A 17,063-nucleotide genomic window follows, 5' to 3' on the forward strand; every position below is an offset into this window, starting at 1 on the left:
TTATTTCCCTTTGCTGTGGCCGTGTTTTGGCTTCAGCAGCTTTTTATGAATTTTAAATTATAAATTATTACCTCTGGTAACTAAATAGTTAAGTAATTTCACTTACCTTTCCTCACTCAGTTGTTCAACTCGCATGTGTCCTGACGCTTTGTCACTGGGGCTGAGATACTTCGTCACTGGGGTTCCTCATGCTCGGAGGGAAGTCACAAGGGCTGCATCTAACCCATAGCTGGTAACCAGCCTGTCATACCACACAGGCTATATAGACAATTATTACTGTGAAACATGATGGGGGTTGCATTGGAACCCTTGTTGCAGAGAATATAGATGTCTTCCCGACAGGTTGTATCTCTGCTGTATCCCCAGCACTCAGAATCAACATCTTGGACACCTTATTCCCCTTGCTAGAAGATATTAAGCTGAACAGGCTAGATAATTAGAATGGACTCACATCTATTTATTGATACATTAACATGGAGTTCTCACTGGAGGTTAAAAATAATGATGTTTAGAATTTCTCATTCTTTTATAAAGTTACGCAAACATACAATTTGGGACAGAATTATTTCTGTGAAGCATTACAGACCAAAAGCAAGCTACTTTACAATTATTCTCTTTTTTGAAATGAGCTATATAGCAATTATTATGGAATTTTGCTGTACAAGCACAGCAAATAAGATAATATCTGAATGGTTATGAATGTGATTGTTATACTGCAGTCATCACTAAAGGTTTTTTTTAGACATAAAGATTATTTTTAATAGTTGGCAGAATGTCATAAATAGTCTAATCTAGGACATTACCAATGGTTTTATTGGGGTAGAGAGTTTACCCAATAATTGCTGGAGATGGAGAAACTTACATAAACTTTGTGGTATGTCTATTATTTTAAAATAGGAAAGTATTAGGACAGACATAATTACAAGAGTTAATGAGGTGAGACTTTATAAGGTCGCTGTACATAAATGACTAAAGCATTAGAGAATGTTATTTGACACATGAGAATGTTTTATTTGCAAGAATGGCCTATATTTGATATTTGTTGTGGAAGAGAGATGGTGTAGTCATAGCTTTGTTAATAGTGTATTGTAAAGGGCTTGCCAGAACTTGTTAGTCTCTTACACAAAGGAAAATAAAGATCCCTCATTCTGGAAGTTTGGTTTCAGTGCCATGACTCTTGTGATAGCGAGTCCATTTTTGACAGTAAACTAAGGACTGTGAGGCTACCTCTGTAATGTCAGCTCCTTCACTGCAGTTTTACAAACCACTGTTGTGAGTCTTTCAGTGTTTGAGAATGAAATGAGAGCAATCCTGCTTTGCAGCACAGGTTTTAAAATTTCTTCCAATATACACTCCCCACCCCTGGGTGGTGGGATTAGCTACTATAAAGCTTAATCCCACATGTCTTTATAGAATCTAGGCATGTAGATTGGATTTGGACAACTTCCAAATCAAATCAGGTTGATTTGGTCAGATTTAGGGTTTGTCCAAAGTGAAGCAAGGGTCCCCAGAATCAACCTGAACCTGAATTTTCCTGATTCCTGAAGCTCTGGGAATTATTTTGAGGGACCTGGAGACACGCACTGTGACGCGGTAGTGTGTTTACTCCCGTGCAGCCCTGGCAATCCATGGGTGGTTGTTACATTGAGCCTGTATGTGGAAATAATTATATATTTCTCTCTAAGCTCACCATATAAGGAAAATGCTAGGGTAGGAAGAAAGGTAGGAAGAAGAGGGTTGTAGTTTTGTTACTGACAGCTTTAGCTTCTAGCCTGGGAATAACTTCACCAAGGCTCTCCTGTTTAGTTCCCTTTTAAGGAGGAATGTAGAGGAAAGTTATCAGATACTGCTTCTTTAATTTATTTATTTATTACATTTCAGTGCTCCCTGGGCAGTTCGTAACACTTAAAACCACAAAATCATCATAAAATACAATATAAAATTTAAAAGCTTAAGACTGCAATATAAAAGTACACACCACAATAAAAGCTAGCAGCAATGCAGAGATTTAAAATGCAATAAGAGATTTAAAACAACAGAGCGAAATTGCTAAAACGCCTGTGAAAATAACGAGGTTTTCACCTGGTGCCAGAAAGAGCACAGAATAGGCTCCAGGTGAACATCTCTGGAAAGCTCATTCCACAACAAGGGTGCCATATAGCCACTCAATAGCCTTCCTGGTAGCCATCCAATAGCTAAAGCTCTCTGGGCAGTTTACAAGAAATACAAAACATAATATAAAAAAACTAACTTGCCAAATTTATAAAAACAATTTAAAACTACTAAAAACAATTATGGTGAGATACCAGGACCTCTATTTTTGCTGAATTTTGTGACTATGTCTCTGATAGCAGAGGCAGCAGCCATGCTCCGAATTTCCAGAAATTGCTTGAAAGTCAGCACTAAATAGGGGATACCTATCCCACGCCTGCCTGGTCAGTGGATGATTGCTGCTGACACCAACCTCCCAGGCAGGTATGTGGTGTTCAACTAAGACATTAAAAAGTGCCTGAAGGTCCCCCAGCACTTTCAGACTTACTTGCCAATACAAGGAAAGCAGGATCTTGTGCATGGACCTTGCTACCAAAGTTGCTGTGTACCTTTAATTTACCATGATGTGGGGAAAATTCACAAGGTTCAGGCATTTTGGGAGCATGGGGGCGGATGGGCGGGGGGAGAACTGAGCTTGCCACCTCTACTGCTATCCCTCCCATCACTTGATGTAAACCCCACTGATGAGCTACACTTCTTTCTCTGAAAGAAAGAGAAAAAAGGACACTCCCTCTGCTTGAAAGAATATGGGGGGATGAGTGTCTGAGTTTTATGGTTGCATACAACAAAGAATACAACAAACTGCCCACAAAAGGGCAGAATAGGAATCCCTTTTAAAAATAACCAAGCTTCAAATGCTTCCTTTCTACTATACAGTGTGTACAAGCTCTACAGTGCATACTTTCATATATATTTTCAGTAAAGTGTCCTTCATCCACCCCATCAAGGATAAAGCTCTTAAAGTGACCTTGATGCTGTCAATTAAACAGAAAACAAACAAAATACTAAATCTGTTTTTCATTCATGTAAACGCCCTAATTCCTCATGATTAGGGTGACCATATTTTGGAAACCAAAAAGGAGGACAACATGATCGCCATGTTAAAATTATTTTTAAAAAATAATTTTAAAACCTCAAACTTTAAAAAAAAATCCTAAAACTCAATGGTTGGACAGATCTGTTTCAAACTTGGCATAGCTAAAGTCCTTGTTAAGAGCAATCATAGTGCCAAGTTTCATCTCTTTATCTTTAAAAATAACATTTAAAAAAAAAATCCTCAAATTTTAAAAAATTCCTAAAAATCAATGGATGAACAGATCTGTTTCAAATTTTGGTATGGCTAAAGCTCTACCTCAAAGCTATCATGGTGCCAACTTTTATCTCTTTATCTTTAAAAATGACGATTTTAAAAATAATGTTAAAACCTCAATTTTTAAAAAATTCCTTAAAAAATCAATGGATGAACGGATCTGTTTCAAATTTGGTATGACTAAAGCCCTTCCTAAGAGCTACCATCATGCCAAGTTTCATGACTTTATCTTAAAAAATGACGGAGTTATAAGCATTTTTGTTAATTCCCATTAGAGCTGCTCTTTGGAAAAAAATCCGGATTTCCCCTCCCCCTCCCGGATTTGTCAACACAAACCCGGACAAATCCGGGCAAATCCAATCATATGGTCACCCTACTCATGATAGCCTTCTGAATATTTACAGGTTACTTACATATGAGCACCTCTACGATGTATTCATAAAAATTGCCCACAAAACTATCACGGGGAGGGGAGTGAATGGCGTTTTAGACACACACACACCCTACGGTAAAATTTTCTAGCACAAACCCTGCTAAACCTATCCTTCTGAAATGTTCCAGTTCTTCTTCATGGTCTCCCCCCCCCCCCCCCCCGCAGCAAAAAAACCACCAACAACAGGAGGTAACGGACAGGGATGAGTGAATAAATGAAGTTCACTTTCACCCAAATTCTTCTAACATCAATTTGATTTTTGTCTTTCCTCAATTTCCGTTTGATTTATGATGTCTGTTTGTTTTGCACACATGAGAAAATTGGGCAAATGAAATGTGAAATTTGCACAAAAACTACATGCATTTTCCAGAGTTGTACAACTTTCCCCAACAGAGTAAAACATGAAATTGTGCATTTTTAAAAAATGTGTGAATTCAAATTGTTCGTTCGTTAGAAATTGTACATTTTTCAAATGCGAGCATGTTTGAGAATTTTCTAAAAAAAATATCAGTGAACAAGTTCTCTTGTTTGCATCTGTATTTGGGGTTGTGAATGGGCATGTACAATATTCTCATACATCCCTACTTAAGCGAATCCTTTTTTAAAAAAACCCAAATGGGAAAGGCCATCTTGTACTAAACCTCCTCTACCAGACAGTATGAAATTTGGCAGGGTTCATCCACTCAGATGGGGCTACTAGGCCTGTGAATGCAAAAGTGTTGTAGCCTTTTGTTGATTTCCCAGTGATAGTCATCCAGGAAATACAAAGCATTTAATTTCTAAAACCAGGTCCCAACTTGAGTTGAATAGGATGGCCCCTGCAGTGTTCTAAGGCAAATTGGGTCCTTTTCAAATTGCTGAAGAGAGGCCCAGACAAAATTGTGGTTGATGTATACACCTATTAGAAACCTTTAAGAGAGTGGTCTTTTATAAGATCTTCTCAGTGCAAATTTTGTGCCTTTTCTCCCAGTTGTTGCATTACTACGTATTTAATTTAAATTGTAAACACATGCCAACTGAATGATAGCATGTAGGTTTATACTGCCAGAAGTCTTGATATAGACTGTAATTGTGGCGTAACTTTTTTGTTAATCTTTCTGAAGCAAGAGTATAAGCTGTCAGAAGGAATAAGGGTAACACACTATGGGTATCTGGGCAGCATTATTAGGTGCCTTATCGAGCACAGTGAATAAATGGCTGTTGTGCACACAGGGGAAAAAACGACAATATTTATATGCAAACAGACTGCACTTGATTTCTAGAAAAACATAGCCTTCAGGAGGAAAATGGACCATTCCCATTCTCAGAGAATTCACAATCACCTATTTTCAAAGAAATACAAGTAGCAATTTGGATGGAAAATTACTTTCTTTGGTTACCTTTCAAATATGATGCTACCTTTTGAGCTTTAGGGGGATTCTATTCAACAACGGACAAAGGACAAGGAACAATTGGTTGCCTGCAGCTTTTCCTTGTCTCTCCTTCTTTCGGTTCTCTGAATTTGCCCAAAGAAATCAAAATGACCCCTTACACAAAGTCATATCTTGTGCTGCTGGGGGCACTAGTCCCATAGTATATCAGTCTGTCTTGTGGGAGGGGGCAATGTAAGTACTCTGCTGACACACATTCTATGCCAAGAAAAGCTAAATTTGGGTGCTTGTGCAAATTGTACATACGTGCATGAGCCTGCTTTGTTCTAGTCAGAGAGAAAGGCAAGAAACTAGGATGGGTACCGAAGACTGCACATTATTCTCTGCTAACCTGCCTCTTTGGCTTCTGAGATTTATCCAGCCGTTGCCATAACTTTTGCAGTCATAAACACTGGAAATGTGCTTCTTTAAATGAAAATTGAGGCCTTTAGGCTGCTGAATTAAGTGGGCTGCACTATTCAGCAGAAGAGCCAAATATGACACTGAATGTCTAGCCCTGGCTGAAACCTTTAAACAAAGCTTGGTGTATACATCTTTCTTTGTTCAGGTAGTAATCATAATATTCTGTGTCAGGTAGGGTTCAGCATGGCCGGGAGGCCTTGCAGGTGGTAAGTAGATTTAATTAGAACTGGTTTGGAGTGTCAGAATCTGAGCAGGCTTATCTCTGTCAAGGTTCTCAGGGGAAGTATAGAAGGGAGTAGTTTGGTGTCCCCCCCCCCCCTTGGCCTAGGGACTGTAAAATTTCTGTGGGAAACTGATAGAGTATTTAGAAAGGTGGGGGACTTGTTTAAAGAATCACTCAGTTTGTGGCATCGTCTTGGTGGGCTGAGCAGGGCCGCTCTGTTTGGACACAGGCATGATTTACGGGCCAGAGCCCCTATCTGTCAAGTGGTTTTGAACAAGCCGACACCTCCCTTTATAAGCTGGAACAAAGGCGAGAAGCCTTTGCTAGGATCATCTTTCAACTCATGGCCCGAAATCACTTCCTGTTTGGATCCATCGTTGTTTGGGACTTTGAAGGCACTCTGCACATGAACTGTCTTCAGTTTGGACTACTAAGGGCTGTGCCATGAAAAGTGCTGTGAGGCTTTTCATAGACTTGAACTCACATTTGCTGTGAACTGTCTGTTTGTGGGCAGCCCAGCATAGTGGTAGGCTGGAATTGACGGTTGGACTTTTCCTCTGCAAGCTTAGATGGCAGGGACTTCTCTGGGCTGAAGTACAAGCACGGGACTCTTTGTGCCTGGGGTTTTACTTTCCCTGGATTGTGTGTGTTATCAACTGTTCAGTATAAGGGTAGACTGGGATTGATTTTTATTGTTGGACTTCTTCTCTGCACACTCAGGTGGCAGGGAGTTCCTGGTGTTAAAGTACTTGCACAGGAATTCTTGTGCCTGAGATTTTTACCTTCCCTATGATCTTGTTTAGGCTTTGGGCATGTTCCCTGAGTTACCACCGTGTGGCTGCGTTTGGACTGGTTCCATTGGGATGGTTTGTTAAGCCTTTCAAGAATTCCCCTTTGTGATTGCCTGAAGGAGCGAATCAGGAATCTTTCCCCTCCCTTGGTTGGGTTTAGAACCCGTTTTTGGAACCGTTGAGATGGCAACTGGGAAACCAAGTTGTTATTGTAGCGAGTAGAATTTTGACTGTACGTTATTTTGGAGCCTAAAGCTTTCTGACCATTACTCAGCTTTAAGTATTTCTGAAGTGTGTAACTATTAAGCTTTTCACCATGAGATTTTCCTGAATAAAAGAAGTCTCACTGATTTGGGTGTCCTGTGTCAATTTGCCAGCACATGTGAATGCCGAAGGGAACGGAAATACACAACACTATGCAATAAAAAATACAGAAGCTTATTTTCCCCTGCTTATATAATAATAAGATGTGTTTATGCTGGACAATATTTCAGAGCTGATCACATTGCCGTTCTGGAAGCTGGGATTGGTGGGTTAATTGTTTTTTTAAAAAATCAATTAAAATCTTCTAACCAGTTTTTAAAAGATACACCTGATTAATTGGACAGCATATATTTAAGAATTAGTTTTAATACAATCACTTATAAGGAACATATTTTAGATGCATTTCCCCTCTTCTTTCACACAGGAAGCCATGCTTCTTCTAAGGTAATGGCCTACTGCAACTTTGGTGACCATCTTCTAAAAACAGATATATATTTTTTCAGTGCTAGTTATTTCTGGGCAGATTTAATTGGTTAAAACTTACGAATAATCAAATATTTTCTTAGAGTGACAACCTTAACTACTAGAGTGCATCTGAGAATTCACATGGGAAGTTTTCCCTTACTGAATATCGACAGCCTACCCTTGCATATCTGGGCTCCTGGTTGTTAATATGGTTGAAATATATCTTAAATTTTCTAGCACTTTTGTGCTTTAATCTTGTTAAAACCTTACGCCTAAGGTTGGTTCTTAGCATGCATCTAGTTGTTGTTACTACTAATCCTGACTAGACGGATCAAAACACTGTAAAGCTCCACTGAATGGTGAATTATTAAACAGAAATCTATATTTAGGCTTGGATTCTCAAAGCACAGGAGGTCATGTTGTCAGTCTGACTTTTCCCACACAGGCATTTCAAACAAGCATTCTTTGTAACATGCACTTATAAATTTAAGTAGCCAATTTGTCATGCATTACAAAAGTCTAGCTTCTGCTTTTCCTGTGGATAAACTTTCCCATAACAATTCATTCAAACACTGAACTGTTCTAAACACTTATTACAAAAACTCATTAAATAGAAAGCTCTTGTCAATGGATAAAAGAGAACAATCAAGATTTCTTTTTAACTTTGTTCCTAATACTCTTGCGTTTGTAATAGTAGGTGATATATTTGATGTGTCAAGAGAACATGCAAATCTTTTATTGTCTGTTCTCTTGGAGGTCAGTTTAATGGGTGGGAGGGTATGCGTGCACATGTCAGAATAGCTGCAATGAGAAACTGTAGGTTATTGACACTAGAGATGTATGTGCATTATTCAACCTATTTGTAGAAATTCAGTGAATCACAGCTAAAACCCCTATCTTCATTGTAGTTCTTGTTTTCCAGTTATAATAAAATGCTTCTCCCAATTCATAAATGTCTGAGTTTTTTAAAAAGAAAAAATCCAACCTCTGGAGTATCAATTTTGTTTATAATGATAAAATACTTAGGAAAGGAGCAATCCTGTGTCCCCTAGAAATTGTCCTGGGGGGACATATGATTGTTCAGAATGTGATGTCAGGAAAAGGGGGTGTTCCTTGGGGAGGGGAGAAGACCGGAGCATTGACCATACATGTAATCTTATGGCCATCCCAACATCCTTCCCTCCCTGTTGCCTCTGCTAGATGGGCAAAGTTGCCCTTCTAACGTAAATACAGAGTGACAGGTACAGTGCTCATACCGCTCTGCGTAGGATGCTCATAAGCCTGCAAGTTCGGAAGCTTACAAGTACTCAGGACAGATCATATAGGATTGTACCCTAAATTAATTACCGTAGTTTATCTGACCCATTGCATAAACAATGCTGAACTGTAAACAAATTCCACCAAAATCATTCCACTTGCAGTTTGTTTAGGACAGTAGTCTGTATTAAATAACAAAAATCTAGGGCCAGTGAAGCAGGCCTGGGGAAAAAATGGCCTGGTTATCTTTGCAATCCAAAGCAGCAGGGCCAGCCCTCCCATGAGGTAGAGTGAATCCCCTGCCTCAGATGGCGGAGTGGTGTTGTGCACTCACCCACCTCACCCCACCGGAAGGCACCCATCCCCCTTTTCATTGTTCTATGTCCATGATAATTTTGCCACAGAATCAATAGTTTTCTTTGAAATTGAACCATGGAACTTCTGAGTGAAGCATATGACATTTCAACCGTCCCGTCCCCCCCAATAATTTTGTATACCACCATTTTTGTTGTTTTTTGTTGGTATGGCTTGCTTTATGGACTATCAGTCCATATGGAACTTCCACAAAGTCTCTCAGCGCAAATTATCACATATTTCCTTACTCATTTCAGTGATACTGCTTGTGCCTTTTTCCTAAAAACCCACATAACTTTCATCATTTTCAAGAACAATGTCACAAATAATAGTATTTAGTGTTCTTTGTTGTGAAATTTATTGAAATATTAAAACAGAAATGATAGCTATATTAGTGACATTAGTTCATTATCAACAGTTTGTGTCTTAAGTTAAAACATATATCATACAGAAATAACAGGTAGAATTGATATAAATATATATATATATATATATATATATATATATATATATATATATAAAAATTAGGTAGCATCTGGAAAACAGACTTTCCCCGGGAAGAAAGCTCTAGATCTATAATTTTGGCCTTTGCATGGATAGACATTCTCAAGAAAGGAAAGGATCTTTTGGGTGGAGTTAGTTTGTGTTCAACTTCTACATCTACTGGACTAAATTTCAAATCTACTAGTAATTATACTGTTTTTATGTGAGGTAGACTTCAGTATTATACTCCTGTTTTGCATAGGTATTTGTGATACTGAGGAATGATGACTATTTTTTGAACAGAGAAATGGAGAACTGTAACCTTAATTCATCATGCTTTGCAAATATATTCTAGATTTAGAATATATTTAGAATAGACCCTACTGTTCTACTGATTATAATCCTTATTTTGAGAAAACCTTTATCTATCTACTAATGGTATTAAGTTTTATAAAGTAAACAAAAAACATTGTTAATCTAGGCAAATGACCTGTAATAGTCAGGAAAGTAACTTTGGTTGAGTTTCACCTTCCTTCTTTTCTTGCTGCCTTTTGCTTTCTTTTGTATCATTATTCCTTCTAGACTGTGAAGACTGCTGTTATTAAACATAGTAGCAACAAAAATACATTTGAAAGGTGGCTGTAGAAATAATTCCATAAGCATGAATCAAAGTATCCAGACCAGAAATAGAAAAACAACAATTATTCATATTAAAATTTATCCTATTAACATCTTAAATCGACATAAGTATCTTCAATTAATTGATAAGGGCTGTGTCTATTGAGTGTGTGCCTATATTGGGCAGGATACGGTTGAGCCCTTGCATGGCCGGGCCTGCAGGACTCAGGGCATGCCTGGCTGTCCCCACTGCGTATGGACCCTACCTTTGGTGGCACTTCCAGGAGCAAGTCCCGTAACGAGTGGAAATGCTTGTTTCTCGAAGAGATGACTTTCTCCTTCCAAAAATGAGAGTTTCCACTTGTCTCTGGTACTTGCCCCCAGAAGTGCAACATCATGGCTGCCAGTGGTAGGGGCCTGCCCTGCCCACCAGGACCGGAGGACTGGGCCGTCTGCACAAGGGCACGATTCAATCATGCCCTATGTCTTTATGTCAAAGTTAACATTTCATAATCTGAAACCTGAACCTATCTGCCACCTTTTGGTGTGATGTACAGATATATATTTTTGTATTCATTTTACATATATTAACATCTCTTTTCATAGGGATGCCTCCTTTGGAAACTCTACATATAATCTATCTATTTTGGATTGTCTGCAAGGAATAAAAAAGGTAATGCCACAGAGTGCATATGAAACAAGAATTATATTCTTAAGCACATGCATACAAGGAAGCTCCCAGACTTGAAAATAGGCCCTTCACTAAAGCTGTTGAACCATTGATGAACACACTGTTCAGCCTGAACAGGTTCTTGTGCTGTCCTGGAGTTATGTCCTTGCTTGATAGATCAGTGAGGCTGGTATACCAGTTAGGTCTAGAAGTATCCTTTGTCATTATGATTCCACTCTGATCTAACATATGGCATTCACATATATGATCATGTGTAATATATTACATTCCGGGAGTAGATGTATACCTCACTGCTTCCTTCCTTCACCCACTGTGCACAAAGTCAGTTTCTGGGTCGTAGGGGATCAGAAATGTTAACCTTTCCTCCTCTCTTAGAACTAGGTCCTGGGTTTTGGGAAGCCTGTGGTTCATCAAGAGGGAGAATTTGAAGTGGGGGAGAATTGGCTAAAGCAGTAGGGAGGGGGAGGGACAATTAATTTCAAAGGCCTTTAATTAATGAATAACATGTGAAACTGAAGTTTGGAGAAATGTTTATGAAAGCTTTTATGACAACATGTTCATTACAAGACACACCTAATTTGTCTGTATGTGAACAGTTTAAAGTGGTCTAAAGATTTAAAATGGCCAGTGCCCATTAAATTTAAATGGTTCAAAATTCTCTTCTTAGGATGGTTGTATAAGAACTTATCATTTCTTTCTTTCCAGGCCTTACAACATGGGTTTGTTGACTTCAAGACGTTTGATGCAGATGAGTATGAGCACTATGAGGTTTGTGCATCTTTTGAATTGGGAAATTTGCCCAGGTTTAAACATGATACATTAGGCACAGCTAGATCTGCTTTGCTGAACACCTTGAGCTTCTCCTGAACTGGAGGTTCTACATAATTGGTGCATTGCTAATTTCTTTCTTGCAGTTGTTGAATTTAGGTATAATAACAGTCCAAAAACAAAAAGATTTAACATTGCTTATAACTTTAGCATTATATGAATAGTACCTAAAATAACTAGAGGATACATATCGCTCTTAACAGTATAAAAGTAATTCTTTAAAAATTATGTATTAGGACTATGTCAAAGAGAAAAAATGTTGGTTGCTGAAAATCTGGGGGGAATAAATTGCTAGTGCTAAAACCCATTTAGGTCTGTCTTGTATTTAGGTTGTGGAGTCTGTCCTATTTCAGTTGTTGCATTGCCTGATGTTTTGCTGCTGCATCTTTTATTGAGCAAGTAATGTCATTTCTATTTGCCTTGCACAGTATTTTATATGTTCTAAATCTGAAACGTTGTTTGAAGAGGGTATGTGAGAATGTTTATATAATACATGCCCAGTCTTGTTTCTCGAGCAGGAAGCGTACTGTAGGAAACCCTTACACTAGTTGTTAAATATTAACTTTTGGGATAACTTCTTGAAGAATATGGCAACAAGGACAGTATATCTTTTCTTGGCTTAGTTGTAACTTTCAAAGGAAATAGTTTGAATTAGTCTATCTTCTTTTCTATGCACTCTTTTTATATTTATATAGAATTTCAGCCTTCTTTTCATCTCTTAGAAACTACTAAGAATAACAGTGTTACTTTATTCTTTTTAATGCTTTTGAGCTTCAGTCTGTATCCATGTTATAACATTGTGGATGGGATGCAAAGAGCTGCTTAACCTACCATTTGTTTTGACAGTATTAGTCAGCTGTTGCCGTAGTAGGCAACCCTTTTTGATCGGTGGACACGTTTTTCAGTTTGAAAAGTGTCCATGGTCACCACCACAAAGTAATGTGGGGGTGAGTGGGTGCACATTCTCCCCGTGATTTCCTCCTCCTGCTGTGGTTGCTGCTGACCCTCCCCTCCACCCTTCTGTGCTCACTTCCTCCTCCCCTCCCCTTCTACCATGCTCTCCTCCTCTGTTTGTTCTGCCCCATCTCCTGCATGCTCACTGCAACGACCCTAATGAAGAAGCAGGAAGTTGGCAGATACAATTTCTTGCTTCCTTGTTAGGGCTCTGGTGAGTATGGAGATAGGCTGTAGAAGTGGCGGCAAGAGGTAGATGGCAGGGAGGAGGTAGGCAGGGGAGGGCTGGCAAGCGACCCAGGGGTTCCAGCGTATTCCATGTTGCCAATCCACAAGCTATTGGGGTCCAACGGAAGGACTAGCTGAAAATATAGATATGATTTGTTGGTTCCAGTTTAACATACAAAAAAGATTTTATTTGAATCACTTTCCAAAAATTGAGTCCAATTCAAACATTATTGGGAACATCGGGCTCCTCAGTGTTAACATCATCGTTTAAGCAAAACAACAACAACAACCCACTTACACAGGGTAGTGAACATCTATATCTTTTGTTAAGGGCAAACAAACTTCTGACAAATCTTTTTCAGTCACAACCAACCAACCAATTTAGGCAATTCTCATCAGACTATCGGGAAGCCCTGGAGGAGAAAACAGAAGAGAAAGCAAAACAGAAATAAAAAAAAATGCCTAGGTAAAACACGGGACTCATTGTAAATAATGGAAGGGTCCAATATAGGCCAGTAGCGTAATTGAGATTTGTGGTTGGTTGGTTTTTCAAAAGAACATTATAAATAAGAAATCAGTGTTGCAAGACTCTATGAGAATGCTAAGGCTCTTCAGAATCCAAGACTGCCCCGATGAATTGGATTCTCTGAGTTGGTCTGCATTGGGATTTCTCTGCATTCAAGAAGAGACCCAGGTCCCTCAGATGGTGACATGTCATCCCCTCTCTTGAAGACGCTACCAGCAGACAGTCGTCATGTAGTACATTGCCACCCCTTGGACATGTAGGTGATCCCCCACCACAACCATGCACTTGGTGAAGATCCTCGGTATGGTGGCAAGCCTGAAGAGCAACACTGGAAACTAGTAGGCATCAGAACTGATGGTGAATCAGAGGAAGAGTTGGTATCTTTGATTGATGGCAATATGAAAATACATATTCTTCAGTTCCATGGATGTGAACCCATCTCCTTTCTGTAGGAACAGAAGGATGGATGCCAGCGTGACTATTTGGAACCGCTTGGGTATCATAAAGGCATTCACATCCCTGAGATCCAGGATCAGTTGAAGCCCTCTTTCCTTTCTTGGAACAGTGAAGTAATGGGAATAGAAACTGTTGTGAAGCTAATGCACCAACATGTTCAATTGCACTGTTGGCTAGGAGGGTCTCTGCTTCTGTTCTTAACACCCTTGATGGTGCCATAACTTTCATGGAACTGACAGGAGGAAGGGCACTGAACTTGTCTTGAAAGCTTTCTGTATTATACACATCTCTTCATATTTCATTACCTGACATAATAAGAGCTGATTTATGAGAGAGATGTTTGGTCTGACACCAATGACAGGAAGCTGTTTTTACCACTTGAATAATGTATCAAAGCTAATTGGTCTTAATTTTGTCTTCCCTTTAAAATTTGTTTTGCAAGTCTTAATTATGTGCAGACTTCCATTGCCTTTTAAATATCAAAAATAAAGTAATTGTCTGCCAGCCCCTTCTGATGACTCATCAGTAGAGCTAAATGTATTCAAGCATTTCTTCGAATCCCAGAAGAAGTGACTTGGGTAAAGTTTGAGCAACCTGAAAAATCTTTCAAAGGAAATATTGCCCAGAAGCTAAATTGAACTATGTCAATACAGCTACCTTTTATGAGCCAGACAGCAATGACTCGAAAGCTTTGCAAAAGGAAACATTGTCTGAAAATGTTGTGAATAGATTTTCATGATTATTATTTTTACTTTTATTTTTACTAGCGAGTAGAAAATGGTGACTTCAACTGGATTGTTCCTGGGAAATTTTTAGCATTTAGTGGACCACATCCAAAGACCAAGATTGAAAATGGTATGTATTTCCTCCCTTACTTTCTGTAGGTTTTGTACCTATTTCATGTGACTAGTCATTATGAGCCAAAGATCTCCATCTGTTCATGCAAGCAGTTTAATGTATGCAAAGGATTACATCTAGTCTCCTCCCTGCATATCCAAATGCAGCTCCTTATGCTCTATTGAAGGCTGCTGCTGATGTTCTGAGCTTCAGCAGCAGCTCTGAATACATAGCCTGAGAGGGCCTATGTACATGGAGACCCTGGTGCATGCACAGAAACCTTATATACCATTATTTTGAGAGTATCTTGCTGTTTGTGAAAACAGTAATTGGGCATATGTGTTTAAGTTTCATTGAGTCCAAAAAAATTGTTTCATTTTTGCATCTTGTTGATAAGACTTCATAAGCTTTCAAAATCCTAATGTCGTAGCTTGTTTGTAATTGCCCTTAGATGAAAAGAGACCGTAAATGTGGGGAAATTGATGAACATTCCTAAAATTGGCAATTTGCAGTTTAATTAAACATGTCCTACAAAATTAACAGCTGGAAAAAAATTAGCAGCTTATAAATACTGTTAAACACAGCAGAAGAGAGAAGGGGGAAAGGGAACTATTCTCACGTCACTTATAAAAAAGATAATGGTCTTTTGTAGTTTGTGAAGATTCCTGAGGCTGTACAGTGCCTTGCATAAGTATTCACACACATCTCTTTGGCTCAGTTCATGTTAGTCCATACAGTGTGAAAACTCCACTCAGCGGTTAAGTTTGTTGGAGGTACACCCCACACAACATGTTCTAACTCTACCGTTGTGTGACTGTTGGGTACCGTGGGGTTGAGTAAAATCAATTGAGGCATTTGATTTACAGTTCCTCTGCCCTCTCTCCTCCCCTGGTCCTCCCAATGGTATCCCATCAGCCACTGCTGCACAAATAATAAAAAACCAATCCTGGCAGCTCTCCTAGAGCAGCACTCTCTCTTTTCGCCACTCTTGCCAGGGAACCCTGTAGCCAGTGGGAAAGTCAACTCAATGCAATGGAAAACTCCACAGAGCCATCCACACAATACACAACCCAACGGTTGTGCAGGAACTCTTTTCTGCACAGCATGGATATTCAGCATGGAATGTTTTCCCAAAAAAACTCCACCGTGGAGTGGAGTTTTCCTGCCAGATAACACATTTCTCGGCGGTGGTGTAAAAACTCCACCATGGCATTCTAAAACCACTGATGAGGAATGTGTTGTCTGAACTGAGCCATCAACTTTTCCACATTTTGTTGTGTTACAACCTAGAATTAAAATGAAGTTAATTAGGATTTCTTCTCACTGATCTACACAAAATAGTCCATAATGTCGAAGTGGGGAAAGAGTCTACATGATTTACAAAATAATTTACAAATATAAAACTGAGAAGTCTTTTTTTTTCCATTACTGAAAAATACATATCAAATCATAAGAACATAAGTGCCATGCGGGATCAGACCAAGGGTCCATCTAGTCCAGCACTCTGTTCGCACAGTGGCCAACCAGCTGTCGGCCAGGGATGAACAAGCAGGACATGGTGCAACAGCACCCTCCCGCCCATGTTCCCCAGCAACTGGTGCACATGGGCTTACTTCCTCGAATACTGGAGATAGCACACAACCATCAGGGCTAGTAGCCATTGATAGCCTTTGCCTCCAGGAATTTATCCAACCCCCTTTTAAAGCCATCCAAATTGGTGGTCATCACTACATCTTGTGGTAGTGAGTTCCATAATTTAAATATGTGCTTTGTGAAGAAGTACTTCCTTTTATTTGTCCTGGATCTCCCACCAATCAGTTTCATGGGATGACCCCAGGTTCTAGTATTTTGAGACAGGGAGAAAAATGTCTCTCTATCCACATTCCCATTTGGATTTTGCCAAAAGACATGTGGGAGACACAGCAAACATGTGGAGAAAGGTTCTCTAATCTAATGAGACCAAGACAGAACTTGTCAGCCTTAGCACAAAATGCTATGTGTGGCACAAAGGCCTGAAAACACCATCCCTACAGTGAACACCGTCTCCATGTTGAAGCATGTTGTGGGGATTCTTTTCATCAGCAGGGACTTGAAAGCTGGTCAGGATTAAGGACAAGATGGATGGAGCCAAATACAGGACAATTCTAGAAGGAAATCTGACTGCAGTGGAGATTTACCTTCTAACAGGACAATGACCCCAAACGCACAGCCAAAGTTACACTGGAGTGGTTTAAAAAGAAGAACTGAATTTCTTAGAATGGGCCTGTCAAAGCCCAGACCTTAATCTGACTGAGAATCTGTGGCAAGACTTGAAAATTGCTGTTCACTGACAGTCCCCATCCAACCTTACAGAACTTGAGCAATTTTGCCAAGAATGGGCAAATATTGCAGGATCCAGATGCACAAAGCTGGTAGAGACTTACGCAAAAAAGACTCACAGCTGTAATTGTTGCCAAATATTG

The 17,063-nt window shown here is 39.3% G+C and overlaps 1 protein-coding gene across 2 annotated transcripts in view; it reads left to right on the forward strand.

Annotated features, from left to right (window-relative positions):
* Positions 1-17,063, forward strand: part of CDC14A (cell division cycle 14A) — an 85,339-nt gene that overhangs the window by 43,443 nt on the left and 24,833 nt on the right. For both annotated transcript variants that reach the window (XM_063135693.1, XM_063135701.1), the window contains 3 exons: positions 10,688-10,754; positions 11,478-11,540; positions 14,532-14,619. In XM_063135693.1, the coding sequence (XP_062991763.1) occupies positions 10,688-10,754; positions 11,478-11,540; positions 14,532-14,619 (218 nt within the window). The remainder of the gene's footprint in view (positions 1-10,687; positions 10,755-11,477; positions 11,541-14,531; positions 14,620-17,063) is intronic.

This window comes from Elgaria multicarinata, chromosome 1 (genome assembly GCF_023053635.1).
Source record: "Elgaria multicarinata webbii isolate HBS135686 ecotype San Diego chromosome 1, rElgMul1.1.pri, whole genome shotgun sequence".
Taxonomy (NCBI): Eukaryota; Metazoa; Chordata; class Lepidosauria; order Squamata; family Anguidae; genus Elgaria; species Elgaria multicarinata.